Source organism: Tyto alba, unplaced genomic scaffold (assembly GCF_018691265.1).
Source record: "Tyto alba isolate M040663 unplaced genomic scaffold, T.alba_DEE_v4.0 Super-Scaffold_6, whole genome shotgun sequence".
NCBI lineage: Eukaryota > Metazoa > Chordata > Aves > Strigiformes > Tytonidae > Tyto > Tyto alba.
This window is the reverse complement of record NW_024881327.1, coordinates 27,754,572-27,775,949: the sequence shown is the minus strand read 5'-3', so window position 1 is coordinate 27,775,949 and position 21,378 is coordinate 27,754,572. Positions and strand designations below refer to the sequence as shown.

General features: G+C 38.2%; 1 protein-coding gene across 2 annotated transcripts in view; it reads right to left on the bottom strand.

Annotated features, from left to right (window-relative positions):
* Positions 1-17,913: 17,913 nt before the first annotated feature.
* GABRA4 (gamma-aminobutyric acid type A receptor subunit alpha4) overlaps positions 17,914-21,378 on the bottom strand; it is a 74,273-nt gene continuing 70,808 nt past the window's right edge. The window contains exons 10-11 of one of the 2 annotated variants that reach the window (XM_042807979.1): positions 20,942-21,372; positions 17,914-20,189 (exon numbers count right to left, since the gene is read on the bottom strand). In XM_042807979.1, coding sequence (XP_042663913.1) covers positions 21,263-21,372 — 110 coding nt within the window. In that variant the 3' untranslated portion in view covers positions 17,914-20,189; positions 20,942-21,262. Of the gene's footprint in view, positions 21,373-21,378 lie in introns of both variants that reach the window. The other variant, XM_042807980.1, reaches the window with a different exon arrangement.

Sequence of the window (21,378 nt, the reverse complement as noted above, 5' to 3'; positions counted from 1 at the left end):
TATCATTAGCCAAAGTGCATGGCACTGAACCTGACATCATCATCTAACATCATCTACCCCAAGAAACCCCAAGAGAGAGATTTATCAATGGATTTTGTTTGTTTTAAAAATAATGGCTGTAACCCAGAAGTCTGACCTAATTAACAATCTGAGAGAGTAGCTCATTAAGCTGTTAATTAACAAATATACATCACAGTCTCCATGATTGTTGCAATACTAGGCAATATCTATGAGCAAAAGAGATAATTAGAGATGCTGTCTAGTTTATCTTTTTAAAGCAATCTAAACATTGTTGCTTGAGGAAGGGAGTGATACAGAACATGTCAAAACAAGAACTGCAAGCACCATTGAACCACTGTTTTTTCTGCTTTCAGTTATTTAGAGGCAGGGATTTTGCTTTTTACAAGCAAATAACAGTAAAACTCTGAGCCACTAATATATTAATTTCTCCTCTACTGGAAATAATCTTCACTCTTGCCATGGCCAACTGTATGTGACATGCTTTAAAGCAGACTGGAACAGACAATGAGCAGCTTGCTATGCTGGTGAATGAGAATGAAGCACACCCAAGCGCATGGTATGGTGACTGCTTAAGGTCTATGGAACCACAAATCTACTGTGAGAAGTTCTGTTCCAATCAGGTGTGGGTATAACAGATGTGGCCTACTCATATGCATCAGTCATAGGTAAAATTTGCAGTTCTAAATGACTATATACTGTGCTTCATCATTGCATTACTGATCATGCTTACTTTAAAAGTCTAAAAGTTATGACTGTGATTATGAATTTAAGTTTAGGAAGTATTATTACTCTCTACTGTCATTTTAAATGAGTATTACTAAGAATGTAACTGATTTAGTTAAACAAGTTTAACCTGATGCTATGGTACAATTATATAAAGTAAAATTATGATCATTTTAGTACAATTCAGGGGGATGAAAATACAATTGGAATGCCTATATTTCTGACCATAAAAAGAGGTTCCTGAGTCACTTTTAAACAAGGGAGTGCACCTGGAGGAAATAAACTTTGTGCTTATGCACTTCATTCCTCTTATAATGCATCATGATAACATACACAAATATAGGAGACTATAGCGCTCTCAGGTGTCCAGGGGGTGACCCAGTTTCCTTTAAGGCATACATTTGAACATTAAATGCAACAGATAATTCAAAGTAGATATTTATATAAAAGTACATTTAAACAAGTTTAAAGTTTATTTGAACATGTTTACCAATTCCTCAATATAAATCCTTAAACAAGCTGATTTTATAGTTATTATTTAATTATTTAACCTGTACAATTATTTAAGTTGCATACACATATATACTATTTTTGTAAACTATACTTGGTGTACTACTCATTGTAAGTAACAGTTCATCTTGTTACTTGACTTAAAGCTTATGTTGATTTCCATATCACAGATACTATCAGGAACACCAGCTGAAAAAGAGGTACTGGGAAGTATCTTGGAAAGCAGGGCTTGAATTTACTAAAACCCTAGAATACCTGATGATCAAATGTCTTTATTACTAAGTTTATAAACATCTTAAGCATAATACATAAATGCTAATGTTAATGCATAATGTTAATGTGCATTGCTATTAATCTGTTACTATAAGAAAGGCTACATACCTCATGTTGAATTATTACATGGTTTGTTCATTCTTATTTCTAAAATCTTAATGTTCTTACATTAGCTTAAAAATAAAAAAGCTTTTAGGTTGTCTTCTTCACGTCATTATTATTTTCTGTTAGTGCATCTCTTACAGCATGAAAGTTTTAATGTTAATAAAGCTAACCCTGGATTTACAGGAATTCTGTCTTTTGTGCTTTAACTTTTTTTCTTGTTATCTGCCAGTTGTTCACTTATTCTTTTTATATTTTACCCTGTTACATAATATTTTATTAATTCCTCAGATTTGTCTGTTTACTCATATTTTAGCATATCTGAACCTCCATAAGATACTCTTTCTAGATACATGATGATTTGGATATTTTCTACAAATCTTTTTTCATTTTCTTTCTGTAAAGGAAAAGAGGAGAGGAAAAGGAAAGTCTTTCCTTGTTACTTCAAATCTCATTAGCTAGTTATAGAACTAAATAAACATTTTATATGATGGGGCAAAACAATTTATGCTTTAGATCATATTGTACCAAATAAACTCTAAATATAAGTAAAGCTTGAGAAGAACATGTGACCTAAAATTATTTTCCAATTTTTTAATGTGTGAAAAGAGGCAAACCTCTTCATACAGAAAGTACCACAGAAACATGTGCCTGAAGCCAAGCCAGATTCCAGGCAAATAGGACATTAAAGTAGAATAAAAATGATAAAATCTTCATGAGCCTGGAAGATGATAATTCCCTCTCTTCTTGCATAAGAAAATTATGTTTCTATTTACTCATTTAATTCCCAGTCACATCCTTTGATGAAGACAGAGACTTAACCTTCATGAAACACACATGTTCAGCTCTGTTTTGTGAGTACAATCCCAGCATGGAGACCCCCAAATCAAGATCCTACACAGTGTGATTCAAATGGGCTGGGGCAAAGAACGAAATGCCAGATCCCGGTTTCCCTGTTTGCATTCCTCCTATCTTGGATTTAAACTCCTCTTTTTTCACTTATCTTGGGTGCCTGGTGTACCTGTGCAGTTTAGTGGCTTAGCCAAAAATGCATATTTTTGACTAAAAATATATAAAATATATATTCAAAAACAAAAACAAAAAAAAACAAACAAACAAAAAAAAAACATATGCAGGTAAACAGTGCTTACACTTCTACTTTGGGTAGTATAGCATTTACTGCTACCCAGTTAGGAATAGTGCACCTGTAAATCTTCCCATATGTTTTAAAGTATTGCATCATCATTGTAGCCACATGGCCTGCAGCCTTGGTAGTTACACTATTAAAATCCAAGAGCAGCTGGCTCTAAAACTGTTCTTTAATAAGCCTCTGCCACCTTTACAATGCATCACATGAAACTTCTTCAATTTCTTTTCTCCACCAAAATAAGCACATCCCAGTTTTTGATCTTCAAAATTTCCATTTAAATTCAATTTTGTCCCATTATAGCCTCTTTTCAGATGTGAATGCTTTTTCTTCTCCTAGTATACTCTGATTTCATTCTGTGAAATTCATGTTTCCCAAGGCTTTCCCTGACACTGCCTTCACTGCTGCTAATACTTGTTCACTGCTATGCCAATCTGAGCTGAACATTTCCGTGACTTCAGAAAAAAAGTTATCAGAAAATTCACTCTGGGTTACACCTTGCCAATAAGTTATGAATTTAAGCATAGGCTTTGGGTTTGGTTTAAGATAATGGTATCTAGTACTAAAAGCTGCAAGTGGAGAATGAATCATTACCGATCTGGAAAACTCATGAAGTCTGGTTTCCTGTCTATGGAGAAAGAAGGAGCCCATGCCTCTGTGATTTCTGAGCTATCCCAAGTTGTACTGGGTGTCAGTAAACCAAACAAGGTAAAAGTCTAGAGCTCGGAAGCTACAGACTTTCTGTCAGAGAGCACTAAATCTCTCCCTTCCTCACCAGCTGCCTACAAAACTAGTAGTAATTTCATATCTTTGAGATCTCCACCCTTCTGTCATGTCCAGTTGAAAATGTTCAGTGTGCTGAAAAGTTACAACATCTTTTGGGAAGGGAGAAGAAAGAGTTAATACTGAAAGCATTGTGGAAATGCACAGCTCAGCATTTGGGCTTCTGGTCTGTGAACAGGTGCTACCTCCCACTTGGCAAAGAAGCAGTGAAGGTGGTGGAGATCATTTGTGGTTAGGGATGCAGCTGAACTGCAGCGATAGCAAACAGCGCACCACCCCAACAGGGGAAAGGGACCACAAGTAACAGCTGAGGCCTAAAATAGTTTCCATGATTCTGCCCAAAACTGGAGCATTTCATAGCTGCTTAATTTCTCTGACCACAGTGATGCTTAAGGAAAGTAAAGCAAAGACAGGATGTTCTGATCTGAAGAATAGTCAGCAAGGATCCCTAACTAATATTAAATAAGCTTGAGAACAGGTCTGGAGGAATGTTATAACTCTGGAAAAGAGTTACTGCTAAAATTCACTTGAACATCTAGCAAGTTATGTATCTGCAGTGTAAAAAATGAGACTCCAGAATAGTATTTTAAATTCTAGACTCCATTAAGTTCTGGTTCCCATCTGAATGTGATGGTTATTTAAGAGTAAGGGTTGACTGATTGCTTTTTGAAAGAGTATTGAAAGAAGAGGTTGGAGGTGAGCAGAAATAAAAGACTAGAGGCTGATTTGTGCTTGGCTCAAGAGAAATCAAGGACAAGTCTTCTCATTTATACCTCCTGTTGAATGAAGCATTTAAGCTAGTGAAACCTGGATAAAAGATTTAAGATACTGCTGTAAAAAGTATTAGCTTCCTATTTCCTATGTTATTGGGCCACATGTCTTTGGAGATTGAGACAACCAGTTTGTTTTACATAGGCTACCAAGACTAATTACTTTTAGTCATTATTAACCTGAACCAAATACAATACACTGTCCAAAAGTTGATACTGTCTCTGCATGTTATTAATCCTCTACAAAAAAGGCAGTCAGTGGTCCATGTTCTAGATTATGCAGAAGTGGTGCACCTCTGAGAAGTATAGTGACATGATGTAGATGGCTTGAAATATTCTTAGATTATAAAATTTTGAATTCCTTTCCAAAATTACTTTTCCTTAGGAGAGGCCAGAAACAGAAACTCTAACATTTACGCTTGGTTTGTGGAGCAGCAATGTCAAAGGTACCACTTCCCACTGGTGTTCAGGTGACAGGCAGAATCTGCCCACAGTGTTACCTCCCCTTTGCTCAGCTTACTCTATGTGCCCATCTCCTTTCCAGTCAATCTGTCTGTCCATCCATCCAGCCAGGCAGCCAGCCATTTTCTGAATACTCCTTAGGCCAGTCATTTACAGGTCTCAAGGTGTAAATACTTGTGTGTGTACATAGTGGTGTGGATCATATCCCTGCAGTCTGTTGCTGTGTAAATCTTTGAGTTAAGTTTATATTGAGTGTTTTCAGCTTGAGAGGATAACTTTACCAGGCCCAGGGACAAACCTCACATCTCCTATCTGTTCCAACATGCACACCCACGAATGCACAGTGCAAGCAGGTAGCTAGTGACCATGGCTAGCAAAAAAAAGAAAAACAAAACCAAAAAGGAAACAATAAAAAGGCAATTAACTCAAAATGAGACTGAGAAACAAAACTTAAAGACTTTATTTCTGAAGATTATTTGATGATGTAAATAGCAAGTTATATTACAATCTTTAAGTCTAATTAAGTTGTGGAATATAGACAGTAAAAACAGGTTTGAAAATCAGCAGACTTTCAGTTTTAGTGGAAAAAAGGTGGTGTGATTCAGCCCTAGAGATAGAACTATAAATGTCAGAGCTAACTAGCTGATTCCATAATAATGGTGCTTCAAGTGTTCATTTTACACATAATCACAATAAACACCGCTCCATTTCCCAGCTTCAAGAGACTGAAGTTGCACAAATATAAACCAGTTTTTGTTGTCAGGTGGGATATGCAAAACTTAAATCTCCACCAGAATATTGTACAGAAAAGGATTTTCACCCTACAACTTCACATGCACAGAGAAAAAGACACTAAGCATGATCTCATCTGGAGTGTGAGATGTTCACTTGTCCATTGTCTGGTCTGAAAGGGGAAGAAGTGAATCAGTAAATCCCTGTAGTATAAAAAAGAAAATATAGTGAAGTTCTCTACAAAAAAATATTGCAGAAAATAAGGGATGTCTGTTGTGTATTCTGAAACACACCAGAAAGTATTGTTCCATTTCAAAGGTAAAACAGGAAACAAGTATATCTGCTACTACTTCATGTGACACTTGAAAATACCACTATGTCTTTAAGAGTGACAAAGAAGCAGAGCTCTCCCCAGATGCTTACACTGACATCCTGTGCTGCACATATAATAGAAACATGAGGCGTTTTTTATAATTTTGACAGGTTACAAAACAACAGTATCCTGGGCAACAAATTAAAACTGTGTGTCACAAATTTCTGTTTTCTATGTCACTAGTGGTGAGAGCCTAAAGCAATACATCTCTTGAGGACTGCTTTGGTTGTTTCTGATGTACCCTGACAAGAAGTAATTGCAGGCCACATATATTCTTTCACAGCATTTTTTAAAGTGTCTTTCAAAGACAGACATTACGGGGCTCCCCGTTTGTCACCTCTGAGTGCCCTTCTGTTCAGCATTGCTGCCATTTCTTGCACACCTAGGTGAGAAACATCTCTGGGGAATAAGTTACTGAGACAGGAGAAAGAGCCTGCAACATCCTCAAGAGGAGACTCTGAGAAACCAAGGGCACCTCAACCGAAACCTAAGAGATCCCCAGCATGATGAGGAACCTGAGGCAGATTTCACTCATGCAGGTTTTAATCTGCGTTAGCTGCATCAGTTATCTATTATGGTGTGTAAATGACTGTATATGCTGCGCTTTCTGGATACCTCAGAAATTGCAGCCTCCATGTGCTCCCTGATCAGGACACATGCAAGAAAAGCATACTGAAAGTCCCAGGAGTCGGTGTGGCCTGTATTCACTGTGAGGGCCAAGATTAACTCGCTGCGTGGACCTATACCTGCAAAGGGCAAGCAGCAGCCCATGCCCAGGAACCGTGTCAGGAAGGTCTTGATCCCGAAGAACCTGATTTTCCTTCAGGAAAGAAAAAATCCCATGCCTTATTGCAATCAGAAGACATTTCAATGGAGCTCATGTTTCACTGAAATTTTGACGCCTTATGCAGACTGATGGAGACATTTCACTGAGGGGCAAGGTTTTTTTTCACTCTAAAAGTTAAAGGCAGGCATAAAACATGCAGGAGCTTGTTTGAGCACAAAAATCCTCTACACTTTCCACTGAACCAGTCTAAAAGTAAAAAAAAAGCTATCAGAATAGGTCCCATGACCCATAAACCCCACACATTTCAGTGACTGGAAGTACAGGCATGATTGTAAGACTATGCAAGTGTACTTTCACTGCTCTGTTATAAAAGAAATTGTGTGGAAATATATTTGATTCTCACTGGCATTTCAATTGCTATAATACCACCTCACTGACATGAGCAAAGGGATCTTTCTTTGTGGACTTTCAGTGTGAAACTGAAATTTGATCTCCTTAATGCCGATAGAAATATTACAGCTAAGTGGTTTCATTATCACCAGTAAATGTGAGGACTTGCTGTTTGGCAGTAACAGTGTTTTGAACCAAAGAAAGATGTTCGGTTCTGCTGACTAGCAGCTCTCGAGATTTCTAGATAAAAGGCTGTAAAATTTGGATGCAGATGCTAAGGTGTTAGGTTTAACTTGCATTTGCCCTTTGATTTCAGTACAAACCAGAAAATTTTGGCCAGTTTGAGGACAATTAATATTGTAAGTCTCAATATGACCTTCTTAGAAGGCAGAACATTTGCCAGTGATTTGCCTTTCAGATTTACGATTGTTCATATCAGTAGGTCAAATGTTAGTCATTTCATTCCAAGTAGGTGAGTATCGTGCATTAATGCAGTTAGCTAGACGTGAAGTGAGTGCAGTGGGACAAGTTAATGGCATTGCTGACCTGAGAGAAGACCAGAAACTGGCTCTGATACATGTGACAGAATTTCTGAGACATTCTCCATTTACTCAAATTTTAAATTTTAATGGCATTTTATTAGAAAGAAGCTGAAATGAAACATATAATGCTTCAGACAATGGAAATATACACATAGATATAATTATTCTTAAATGTTAACATGGTTCCTGACCCATTATGGCATTTCTTTTCCATCAGTCATCAAAGACAAACATTAAAAATACCACTGATGGGTATTTATATGGGTGGATTTACCCATCTGTCTAGATAATCATGAGGAAACCCAGTTTCTCTGAGTCTGTGTAAGTGTGTGAATATACAAATATATATATATATGTATGTATATATGCATATTTGACAAGAATTTATGATGTGACTCTTCAGTTAGAAGAAGAGCTGTGCAAACAAGTAACAATGGCTTGAAATCTTTGGTGTAACCAAGTGGGTTACAATGAGGTGGGTAGAGGTTCATATAAGCAGTGGTTACTATAGTTACAGTATCTCTCAGTGTCCCTTTAATGAGGAACTAATCACTTTGTTCTCTGCCCAAGACATCTATATTTTGCTCATTCTCCTCTTCACACACACCAGACAGTATTTATTCCCTGAGGGAAGGCAGAAATATAACAATATTAACCCTCCAGAGTAAAAGACTCCTTGACTAGCTAATCCTAAATCCTTAGGGAAAAGAAATAGGATTTTCACAGAAGTGCTGAGTTTAGTAATGGGCAGGAATCTGACATGCCATAGTTGTGGATAACACTTCCCACCTCACCACAGCTACCAGAAATCCTAAAAAGCTGCCAAGAAGGTACATACCTTACATTTCTATTGCCACCTATCATTGAATTGAATATGAGAGGTGGGAAAAAAAAAAAAAAAAAAAAAAAGAACTCAAATTTACAAGTATTTAATGAACAGCTTGCTACAAGGCCCCAAAATTTAGTAGTTCCTAAGATTAAAGACACCCACAGGCACTATATGCACACATAGTAGTTTTTCTCTCCCTCTGAAATCATGTCTTCCAGTAGTAGGATATGAATTGTGACTCAAATCCAGGAAGGGATTGAAGGGCTCACATCCAACAGTTAGGATGCTGCGCTTCTCAAAATATCTGCCAGCTGCCTTTGGTACCTCCCTTCACAGATCTATCTAGCTCTTTTGTTTAGGTAAAAAGGACAAGATTCAGGGGCATAACTATAAGAGCCAAGTGCCCTTTTTAGGCACAGCTGGGTTTCTGAAATCAAGTCTTATCCTGTCAAAATGTCACCTGCTGGGTTGGTAGGCACAAATATCTCAGCACCCTGAGCAAGTGCTCTTTTACACGAGGACCAACAAGGGAGATTTGTCAAGTTTCATAGTACATTTTACTTATCTAACAGGTAGGACACACCCCTAAGAGGTGGAGGAGTCTGTTATCAAATACTGTAACTCACGAGTAGGAGTCACCTGAGGAATGACAACTGTATTAGAATAATCAGCTACTGGCCATTTAATATCACTAAGTAAATGCAGCATTTATCTTTTCAGTTTCTATCCTTCTGCACTACAAATGATAAACATCAGTGGCATTAGTCAGATCTGATGGCATGTTTTACCAAGCATAAGCCCAAGATAAAAGGCAACCAACAAAGACAAATGCAATTTAATGTCCCTAAGTATCACGTACATCTATTATTTCTGTAAGCTACAACTTTAAACCTTTTCTGATGAAATTATAGCCAGGCATAGTGTTGAAAAAAAAAGGGCTATATTAACCTTCATCATAGATTTTCCTCAATTTAACTGACAAGGTGAAATTACCCATACCTGGTCTTTGTCTCAAGGAAATGAAGTTTAAATTCACCAAGGATTCAAGTCTATGTGTGAATATCTACGTGTTTCTCTGTATTTCTCTGTGCTCTTCCTCTTTTGAACCCATTGCCATTTACCAGACAGATTTGACAGAGATGAACATAGTTGTAAATACCATAAAAATGTTAAGACATGTCGTGCCTTTAACATCTTAAACATATTCTTAATGCCTTTATATTCTTAATTATACCTTAGTATTTGTAATAGTTTCATTAAGATACTAAGTTTTCTAAATATAGGTGGCCAGAAAGAGACTAAAAGATGTGCAAGTGCCAAGGTAAAGACTGTGTTGTGATTTCAATCCACCTGCACCAGAGAATCTGGATGCAAGACACAAAAAATGGGTTTAATTTGTTTCAACAATAAACATTTTATTGAAATTCTAAAAAGAAAATAAAAATAAAATAATTGTATTGTTTTCTATTTGAGACAGGGAAAGTATGGTTATCAATTTAGCAAAGGTTACTGACTTCTCTCAACAAATCCTTTATTATTTGGAGGAACAAAGTTAAATTTAGCATGTTAGTTCTCAGACATAAGAAATGCCACCATAAAACATGACAAAAATATGACTTAACTGTCATTGCAGAAAGTCACTGCAGTCTATGGGGATTTTTACATCCTTTGGGAACAGCATCATAGAACAGAGTTTCAGGACAGGACACAGACAAAATAGTTTCTCTTTTGATTTACCTTCAAACTCCCTATTCTTTGTTAAAAAAAATAACCTTCTCAGTATCATGCATAACTAATAAATATATGTTAACATTGTTGAGGGCAAACTCAAGGTTAGTCAGTTCAATTTGGAGGCTGCAATGTAAGTCCTGAGTGGTCCGTCTTGAACCGACAATTAAGATACATACAGACCGGGTTATCGTAAGTGTTGATAGGAGCTGAGTTGGGGAGATACTACTGCTAGTCCTTTTGGGTTTTTTCCTGGGTTTTTTTCACTTGTAAATGGTCTACTTGCACAATAGTAAGAGGGGAAAAAAGTAGCTGATGAAAAAGAAATACTGTGCAAACAGGAAACAACTAAGACAACGCTTTGCTCTTTGTAAAAGTGTCCTCTTAAAAGATCATTTTCCCTTGTTAACTAAGAACTTTCTTTTTTAGCAAATCAAGAAAATAGGAAAAAAGAATTTTTCAGACCAGTGTGTGATACATACATATTAGCCAAAGAGTGATAGACAGTTGCATAAGCACAAAAAGATATTTTAAGAAAATTATAGCGCCATTAATTCCTGAAAAGGTTATTGTCTTTGAATATGCTCTCCCTTGTTCAAAGGCCCTCACTGATAGCAGCAATTACTTAAAACAATAGTAATTATGTTCCATACAAATTGATACAGATAGTGAACATGTTGATAAAGTAGGTGGCATCATCCTATCCTAGAGTTAGGCTTTCTCTACCTAGTGAATTAGAAATACATTTGTTTCTACAGCAAGATCTAAATTGTACCTGCTATTATACCTGTTTCTCTGAATTTCTATTATGCAAGAATATGAAGTCTAAACTGTGATAACAGAGTTATCTTTGCTAAACTCTGCTTATACAAATTCACTGCATTGGGAAGATGACTCTGCTGAATGTTACTAACAAGGCAGCTAATAAATTCCCCTCTGAGCTGTAAAATAGTTTATAAGACCAGCAGTTATCTATTTGCATGTGAAAGACAAAAAGAAACAATTTAAATAATCTCCAAAAGATCAATTATTTCATCATTGCAGTTCTACATATAATTTGTCATATCACATTAGCTTTTCCTTGTTAAAACAGTACACACAGAGTAACCTTTTCTTCCTGACACATCTTTCTGCAAGGCAAATGAGCAAACTGTACATTTTAAACACTTCTGCTCTATTTAAAATAGAAAGTGGGTCACTAGGTTTGCAGATAATTTCATTTAATTCTCAGATGTCCTGTACCTCCTCTTATCAGGATGAACATTAGATGCTACTAAATCAAATAGTGCTACTTAATCACAGGGGCTAGCACACAGGCAACTGCATTGCATGGCAGGCTGCTGGGGACAGCAAAAACTGCTCGTGCCTCAGATGGCCCCACTAACAGGCTAGCAGATTAATACAAATCACAGGCACATGCAGACCCTTTTCCTTCTTTCCTGACCCTGTGAAAAGAATGTTAGCACATCTAATCACCATGCTAAGGTCATCCATTTCCCACTCCTCTGCCAGTGGGTTGAGGGTCTGAGCTGCTGAGAGATGGGCTGACCTCCTCCTCTGTGCCTCTCCGACCCACAGGGACAGTGGCTTCCACAGCAGGGCAGGTAACAGAGGCTGGTAACATCACAGTTAGTTCATACTAAGACCAGTACCTTTGGGAAAATCAGGTGCCTTGCACACCTACAAATTCTCAGCCTGGGCATTAGTGAGGTATAAACTAATGGAGAATCAAGTCATAGGTCCCCTTTTGCCTCACATGCCTCTTCATTAGCAAACATCTGTTTCTTGTGGGGAAAAGTGGGAACAGATACTACCCTAAAACATCCTGTACAGCAGAAATCAACAGGAATGGTTTTTGCTCCAGTTATGGCCAGCCCCATTAAAACCAGGTGATTGTTCTCACATTATTCTGGTACCCAGTGGCCAGGAGGAAGAGACATCCTGCCTCAGAGTAGGACAGTTTATAAGGAAATCATATGGCACTGTTAAACCCAATTTATTTGAAAATCTATAATCTCAGCAATACCAGACAAAGAAACAATTGTCTCAGCAAAAGTCAACAGAGAGTAACTTACTGAAATGAAACACTTTGTATTCAAATTGAAATAACAAACCAGCTAAAACAACTAAGTAATAAAACACTACTAACAATAAGCAGAGTGAAAGTGGATTTGGCTAGAACATACCACCTAGGTGTCTTCACTTGCCTTGTAAACAGTGAAGAGTCAGGTCTCAGAAGCTTCAAGGTAAGTAAACCCAGACAGCATCCACCAAGGCAGCTGCACTGTGGAGCAGCACCTGCAGTGCAAGTGGACCCCAGCACAAAAACAAGCACCTAATGTTCCTTCTCATTTTATCATTTGCTAACTAGAAATTTCAAACATGGAGAACAACTTAAAGCTGAGACCTTTATGATAAAGTGACTTTCTCCAAGATGATACACCCATTAAGAGAAGTACAGGCCACAGTATCTGAGACATAGAATCATAGACTCATTTAGGTTGGAAAAGACCCTTAGGATCATCCAGTCCAACTGTTAACCTGGCACTACCAAGTCCACCACTAAACCATGTCCCTAAGTGTCACATCTACACATGCCTCCAGGGATGTGACTCCACCACTGCCCTGGGAAGCCTGTTCCAGTGCTTGACAACCCTTTCAGTGAAGACATTTTTCCTAATATCCAATCTAAACCTCCCCCAGTGCAATCTGAATCCCTACCCTGAAGACAAACAGGGATGAGCATGAGCAAGTTCTTAATCTCCTAACATAAGTGCCATTTCCAAAACTAGACAGAAGATAATAGTTTTGGAAAGGGGACAGAGAAGGAAGTCTCCACTGCTGTAATGTGCTAGACAATGTTATAAAAATGGGAATGGGTACAAAATTAAATTCAGTCACAAATTGCTAAATAAGAAGTCTGAGATAAAGAATTCAGTTTTGTATTCACAACTGAAATCCTTGCTAGCACTGCCTAATATTTGCTGGAGCATCTAGTTTTGCTAGAAAAAGCAATACTAATATTGGCAAAATGTCATTAAATTCCACTGTATTAGTGAACTTCCCCTTCCTCTGCATAAAAAAGACAAAAAAAATCTGCAAAATAGTTTGGATTTAAAACTAACCATGGAATCATTTGTGTTGGGTTTTTTTGCATAGATATATACATCTTTATACAAACCCAGTAGAAGTGGCAACTTAGAGTTTATCAGAACAAAAGTATTTTATTGTTCTTGAGGTTATTGTCATCTGGGTGTTCTGTGAGGTCATGTTTCTGTGATGTCAATATAGTGCAAGACCAATAAACTGGGTAGCTATTAATCTATATTGTAGCTTCTTATGCCCTTTATTTTTGGCAGTCTTGAATACAGCAAGAGGCTATGCATGATATTACAAAACTGAGGCAGGGGTAGTAAGGAGCTGCTAATATAATAAAGATGGCTTCTTAACTCTACCCTTTCAACAGCTTTGAAAAGAGGATGAAAAGACAAACAAAACAAAACATGAAGCTGTTTCATGCTTGGCTTGGCTTGAAATTATCTGCTGTCATTCCTTTATTGACTCAACACCTTCACACAATGCTCTTAGTTCAGCCTCAGCTTGTGAATATGTAGCTGCCTTCATACATATGCAGTATTTTTCTAAATGGCTTTATTTTTATAGCAGAGAATTTCTACAGCATCTTCAAAGCTTCCTTTTTCCTCCATTGGTCCTTTTTGTGAAATATTCTTTTTCTTTCATCAGGGTTTAATATCAATTAAAGTTCTGTTTCAAATAAGTTCAAACAAAGTTATCTTTTACACAAATGTCTATCAACTCTCCAAAATGTCTTTTAAATTTAATTAATTAAAGAGTCCTTACACTTAAATAGCAACTAAAACCATTTTCCTTCACCATTAGCAGTCTTTAGAAAGACAGCTCCTGCCATATGGAAATTTCTGTCCAAGTGACCATAAGTATTCTCTTCTCAGATCATTTCTTACACTGGACCAGAGCTGGAGACCGATGCACTTTACATACACCATCTCACTATTCAAACACAATGAAAGTGAATTTTCTGGTGATTTATGTTAAGACATATAATGTCTGCACGTACACATCTCAGGAGACTTGGCTAAAGGATTTAGAGGTGACCTTCACTGTCTTAAGAAGAAGCATATCTGAAATAGAAATTTCATCACCTTCCACTTGTGCATCTTTCTTAAACTCTGGAGATTCTAGAGAAGAAATTACTTTAGGTAAGAAAATCATTGTCTCCTCTGTAGAAGGATTTAAACTAAGGTCGTAGTCACCTCCAGAGACTGGCAGAGGTTAAACTCTGCTCTACTTCACATGTAGATCACAGTGAAGCTCAGATCAGTGGAGCAGCTTTTGTTTAAACAAGGAAGCCTCTGAATTCCTCTACAGAAGCAAACTAAGGAAAAATTTGTGAGTTAGTTACAGATGCTGCATGAGTTTTGGAGCTGTCATGGCTTAGGTGGCTGCCAGAGCAGGGATATTCTGCATTGCTATTTTTAATGTGGATGCCTCACTAGATCTCATCTTAATCCTCCTGACAAAAGCCTGACTCATTTCATCCAGATTCTCAGGAAGCCATGAGTGGTATTATCTCAGGAAGAAAGACAAGTGCTAAGAATGGAGGTGCATCAGCAAAATGTAGGGAAGAAACACATCTAGCTAGGAACGTAGATCTGCATCTATCCATCAGGATTAGTCCTGTATCCTTCTGAGCAATATAACATGACTGCATTTTAATTAAATTAAACACATGAATTTTAATTATATACTACTGTCAAATGGTATGAAAAGAGATTTAAGGAAAGTGTACATTAGAAAAAAACAGCTTCAGAAGGAACCCTAAGACTGCCTATTACAGCTGCTTTAACTAACTTTAATTAGCTTGGAGTTGCAGGAGCAATAAATGACCAATTTCCTGATAGTCTCATTATTTCAGTCTGAAAAACATATTTACCAAGTATAGAAAAGAACAGATTTTTATTCAGAATCTGATATTTAGAGGAGTGTTACTTTCCCTAGGTGCAAACTAATTAAAAGGAGATTAGGATATTGCTTCTCTGGAATAAGGAAATTATGGACACCTGGATTTTCACAGGTAGTCTTCTGTAACATTTATATCTGCCCAATGTGAGTATAAATTAGTACACCTAGTCTAAGCAATAAACTGTAATGTAATAGTTTTTTAAATGCATTTCACGTTTTCACATGCGATGGAGAAAGAAACCAGCTCTATATATTTCAAGGAATAAGTAAATAAATAATACTATTATTTAATGGCTCTCTGTCTGATTTTGTTGAATTCAGGTAAGTTTAAAGAATGTTGCTCTCTACCTTTTGGCTTCTACATACAGTGATCTTCGAAACAGTTGTTAAATTGGAATTATGAAAAAAAGAATTAAAAGTTATCAAACTCGGGATCAAGTTGTGGCAGGAGCACCACTACCCCTCCAGCAGGGGCCAGGGCCTTCCGCGCCTCTGGCAGCACACCATGGCTGCTGTCACCTACACGCCCTGGCTGGGTGCAGACCAGCACGCACACCCCTGGCCCCATGGCAGGAAAAGAGAGGTGGGACACCTGGTCAACAGACAAGGCCCTCAGTCAATGAAACACCTCGGTCAAGAGAAGTTTCTAGAACACTGACCATACATGACCACGTTTCAGACGCGACCACACTACAAAACGGGGCCCCTGCCAGAGGCGTCCTTTGAGTGGTTCTCCATGGAGCAGCAGGTCTGCGATCGGAAGCCCTCCCCTTGGGACTGGAATGCCACTCAAGGAAGCTTCCTGGGATTGAGTGACCTTACTTCTCCCTTGGTGAGTGAATACTTCTGCATATCCTTGAGCGAGCCCTTGCCCCCCCTTGAGTGAGTAGTTACATCTTCTGGGCACCCTTGGGTGAGAGGTTTCCTCTTCGGTGAGTGAGAATGTGCACACTTTGGAGTCGTCATTCTTACGTGTTGTTGTTCTTCTGTGTTATTGTGTAGTAATAACTTCCCCAACTCATACACCGAACCTGTAGTTTGTTAAATGTTATCACAGCATTGTTTTGGTTACCCCCATCAGCTTGTTGTTTCGGCTGTATGAATTTGGTTACAAAGTAAACTTTGTTCAAGTTTATTATCTCTGTGAAGCCATTTTAGTATACCTCCATAACAAAAGTGAATGGACAGAATCATTAGTCACTTACCTTCTCCTTCACCTGGTATTGAATCTCCAATGTATTAAATAATTAAATTATCAGATAGCTGTTGTCTTTCAGCTTTAATCTGATGAAGCCACACCAGCAAAGCTTCTGTCATAAAAAATGCTCCTAGTCCTCCAACTACACTAGTAGTCTTACTCTGCATCAGCTACGCTTCAAATTTATCTTTCCTCAGTGGAGGTGACCAAAATCAGACGACCATTCCTCAAGATGAAGTTTGACTACTGTCTCATAGAGTTTTGCTATCAATCTCTTCTTACACCTAAATGCATGTAAGAACCTAATAGAACTAGGAGAGCCAACCATTTGCTTTAATTTGTTTATTAAAGCTCTGAAAAGTTACTATTTCAGCTGGACTACCCTAAATGGTGTCTCTTTATCCTATTAGTACAGCTATAAAGAAAGAATCTTTGTGTTTGCATAACTTGGCACAACATACTCCCACTCCAGGATGGGTTCCACCAGTACGGATATTTATTAGTCCTGCTTTTATTTGTAATTATCTGTGGCATGCCTAGAATGCCAGGTGTCAGGGACTCCACTCTTATCCACTCATTTTTCTGAACTTTAAGGTTTGGTTCCGTAAGTACATTTCTTGGAACTGCAGAAACAGGTCCCCTGAATCCTGGAGCTTGATACATTAGTCAAGCATCAGAACAAAAAAGCAACATCAACAAATGAACTGAAGACCAGAAGATGGTTTAAATGGCTGCATAGAACCTGAAGACTTCAGTCGAGGTAGCTAACTCAAATGAGGTATAGCCTCATGGGGAATGTGTACGTCTGGAATTACATGATTTTTTGAGATGTCATATGGTGACATTTCAGCTGCTGAACACAGAAATTCCACAGTGATGTTGAGTTTGTATTTTTATATTTCTTAGAGTTTCTTGATGCAAACGAAAAGCATTTTAAAGTTCCTGAGAACAGAGGCTGGAATCTCTTTCCGGTTCTTAGTGGATGATGCTGATGCAGCATAAATTAGTATAACACAGCAATATACGAGCCTATGAGCCTGTCATGAGCCTTTTGTCTTGATGGCTGCTCAAGCAATTACTTAGTAGCACTGAAGATGAGATTAACCAAACTAAATTAGAAAAACATTCATATATTTAACTTCCATTCACCACCAATAATTGCCAGTTAAATTTAAATTTGTTCACATTCTGGATGATAAAGTAAAAATGTCCTTAGTGGAAGTATTTGACTACTTATCAACTCAGAGGGAAAATTGGGCTATTTATGGAATGTTAATGCTCAGACCATCTGAAAAGAAAAGTACATATTAATCTTTTACATATTAAGATTTCCGCTGTTTTACAAAAATGTGTAAGTCTTAAAAGAAAAAAGTCTGCAAATGAAAATGCCTACTAAATATATAACAGCTTTATGTGCTAAACTCATCACAAAAGATAAAAAAAGTGATATAGCATATGAGCTACCTCTAAGTGAAGAGACCAGGCCGTTGAATATAATTCTGCAATAGCTTTATTTTAAAAAGTTAGGGATACACAATGAGCAAAAATCAATTTGCAGTCAATATAAAGCATGTGATGTGACCTGGACATAAGTAACTAACTTATAAAGCTATAAAAACTCAAAAGCTCAGTAGTGGTCTCACCATGAACAGCAAAAAGGGAAGCTCAAATTACTTATTGTCACAGCGTGGCGCTGAACATGCTGTGATCAACCCAAACTCCGTACGATTTGTGTGACACAAATGAAGGAGAACAGCTGCAAACCCAGAAATAAGTTGGAGGTTGGAACCCAAGGCCTCCTTTAGGCATCTCAAAGCTGGATGCCCTTGTTCTTCAAGGAGTGTGCCTGCCTGCTCTGTGAGCGGGTTGGATATTGTCTAGTTGCATTAGAGTGGCAGTGGGACCAACCTAATGAATCCTGCCTTTCAGATTACTGGCTAGCCTAGGGTCAGCAATGTTCTATCAGGTGCTACGGCTTTGGCTTAGAGCTGGCTCACATTCAGCCAGCTTGAGGCCTGGAGAGAACCAGCTTGCTTCTACTTGCAAAACACTAAGTAGATATCCCAAAAGCCAAACAATACCCTTTCTTCTTTGGCATCCACAAACCTTTAACTTGTGCCTACACAATGGCACAGCTCTAATGGAGATGACATGTTATCCAATGCACTGAAGAGCATTCCCTTGGGACAGGACAAATCTGCTGGAAGCATTTAAGCTAGACTTCCCTCATCCCAATAGCATGACTGAATCTTTCTATGCAAACCAACCATTTTTCCCAGAAACAGGCTTCTATCACATTATGACAAGACATCCCATTCTATCTCTTAGGTGAACACTAAAAATGCCCAGATTTTGGCTTTGCACATAAACTTAGGTTGCTTGGAAGGATGCTGTGAGGGAAATAGCCCTTCAGATGGATCAGAAGCTGATCTGCCAAGACTAAGCAGTGATAAACCACACAGAGTCACACATGTGATAATCTAGATTCAGCACCCCACTGATCTGTGCTGTCTAGAGTCGGTTCGCCGTGCTGGGGTAGTGGGGGGAGTTCTTACTGATTTGCTTACAACCCCTTAGGTATCAACTGTCTCTACCTTTGGTTGTCATATGTGGTTTTTACCAATCAGTCAGCCTTTCTCCGTAGTACAGATCAGGTCTTCACTTCAGTGTATTCCTTTCCAATGCCAGATAAGGTAAAGACTTAGATAAATAGGAGAAATGACACCTTTCATGCCCACTGCTGGATGGGATGCTTTGCTGACTGTCATTCTCCCCAGGATTTTAGGTACTACATGAACAGATCTAGCCAAGCAAAAAGAGATTTGGGGGCTTATCCTGAAGGCAAAATGCTGTGGTAAGACTTAGGATGCTATTGAATCGCTGCGTTGACATCACCAACCATTGGACAGATCTCTGCAAAAGCTATCCCCAAAAGCCAGAAGTATCATGCAGAACAAGCCAGACACTCCAGCCAGGGAGAAATGCAGCCAGTAACTGCACTGCCACAGGCATGCTGCTCTGCTGATACTCCTGCAGTGCCTCCTGACTCGTGCGAGTATCTCTGCCTGGTGTTGCCACATCACATGCCACCTCAGGGTCTCTGTGGTGCAGTCACTCCCCCAAGGTAGAGATTACCTTAAACCAGCTGGGATTTCTCAGAAGCCTTAGCAGGTTTCAAATTTATATCTAGACTATTTTTCACCAAGTATGACACAGCCAAAGTATTTTTCTACTCTCTTCCCACTGTATTAATGCTGAGTTTTTTCAGGGATGGTGAAATCCATTGCCAACTTCCCATGGTAGGACAGCTTTACACTGGAAAAAATGAAAGCAGAGCGTGTGGAGTCTCCAAATTTAGCTTTTTAAATTAAAGCAATAGGCCATGACAAGCAGTGAGTTTCTTGAACGGTTATTGCAGACTGCAGGGGGCATTAAAAGGTACAAGACAGAAAGCCAAATGGCTTTTTAAGCACTCAAGCAGAGTGAAGCTTAACTGGAAATGAATTACCTGGAGTGTGTTATTGCTATTGTAACATGCAATTCAAGCATCTAAATAAAACAAGACAAGCTATGTTTTAAATAACAAATAATCTTAAAGAAACATAAACCAGGAGGAGTTCATAAAGGCAAGCATTCTATGGAAGTCTTATGTATAATTTCAGACAGTACATCCGTAATTTTAAGGCTCTGAACCTTAAAAGAGAAAACTTGCTGTTCAAAGACTGTTCAAAGCTATACTGTGCACCTTGGTCATGGCTTTACTGAGTACTGAAGAATGAAAAACATTTCTAAGTAAAAATATCAAACGGCATCCAATTCTGAAAAAAAAAAAAAAAAAAAAAAAAAAAAAAAAGATTTATTTAGAATTTCACTCAGCCATGTATTTAGAAAATATATGGGAGATAATACTATTTACATTCAATTTTTGTCCAAAATTTCATGTATTTAAGTCTGGCTCAAGGTAGTAACATTTCTAAAGTTTGCTGTTATTCTTTAGCCAAGTGCACTGGTCTCTTTAAGAGTTCTTCCTGGTTTCTGGGGTCAAGCTAGGGGCTGTAAAGCCTCATTTCTAGTCAAGCAAGCCCCTATCTAGACCCAAGCAGGTACCAGCAGCCCCACTGTGAAGTTATCCAGCCTTCACAGTGACACACACTGCACATCTTGCAGCTGCCATGCAGGCACTTGTAAACTTTACATTTTTACTTTAGTTCGGAAACCTAAGCCAGAAATATCTGAAGCCACTCTCACTTGAGTTTAAGTTGAAAGCTAAAATTGAGATTGGCCCAACCACCTCTGGGAGTGAATAAAGCATTTAGAAGATGGGGGACCTGTGGCAATTTCTCTTTGAGGAGGGCAATTGATTTCAAGGAGAAATACTGCATCCACCGATGGCAGCCTCCTGCCTGGATTTCAGTTGAGCATTTTGTTTGCAGAGCACTTGATTTAACTGTAAACACACACTTAAAGCTGAAAGAGATTCAGCAACTGGATGGAATGTTAAGCCAATAGAGTCAGTGGCCATACCCGTGAGAGGAATTCTAAAGACTGGAATGAAAATTATGTGGAGTACCTTAAGGTTTCAGCAAAGTACCAGACTCTTCCAGAAATCCTCTGGATAAAAAGATCTTGCAAAAACTCAGAAGTGTCCATTTCAGTCTTTTAAATTCTTCACTGCAAAGTAGGAGAGGGATTTTTAAAATTTTATTTTAACAACAGAAAAGCTTTAAGGGCAACAGACATTAACACGTTGACATAAAGGAAGCCTGCATATACTACTTTCTGTATTTTAATTTCTGTATCCATTCCCACTTTACTGCAGCCTCTTCAAAAGATCCACACCATTTTCAAGCATGGATTGTGATGCAGAAAGCTGTCCTTATGATAACAGCTTTCAATGTCCCTTTTGCCAGCTTAATTCCGTACTTGCCTTGAAAATCTCACCCACTGCTGTTTTGATGCTTGCAGGATGTCCCACTGCCATGCTGTCAAAGTGGCACTCCTCTAGAA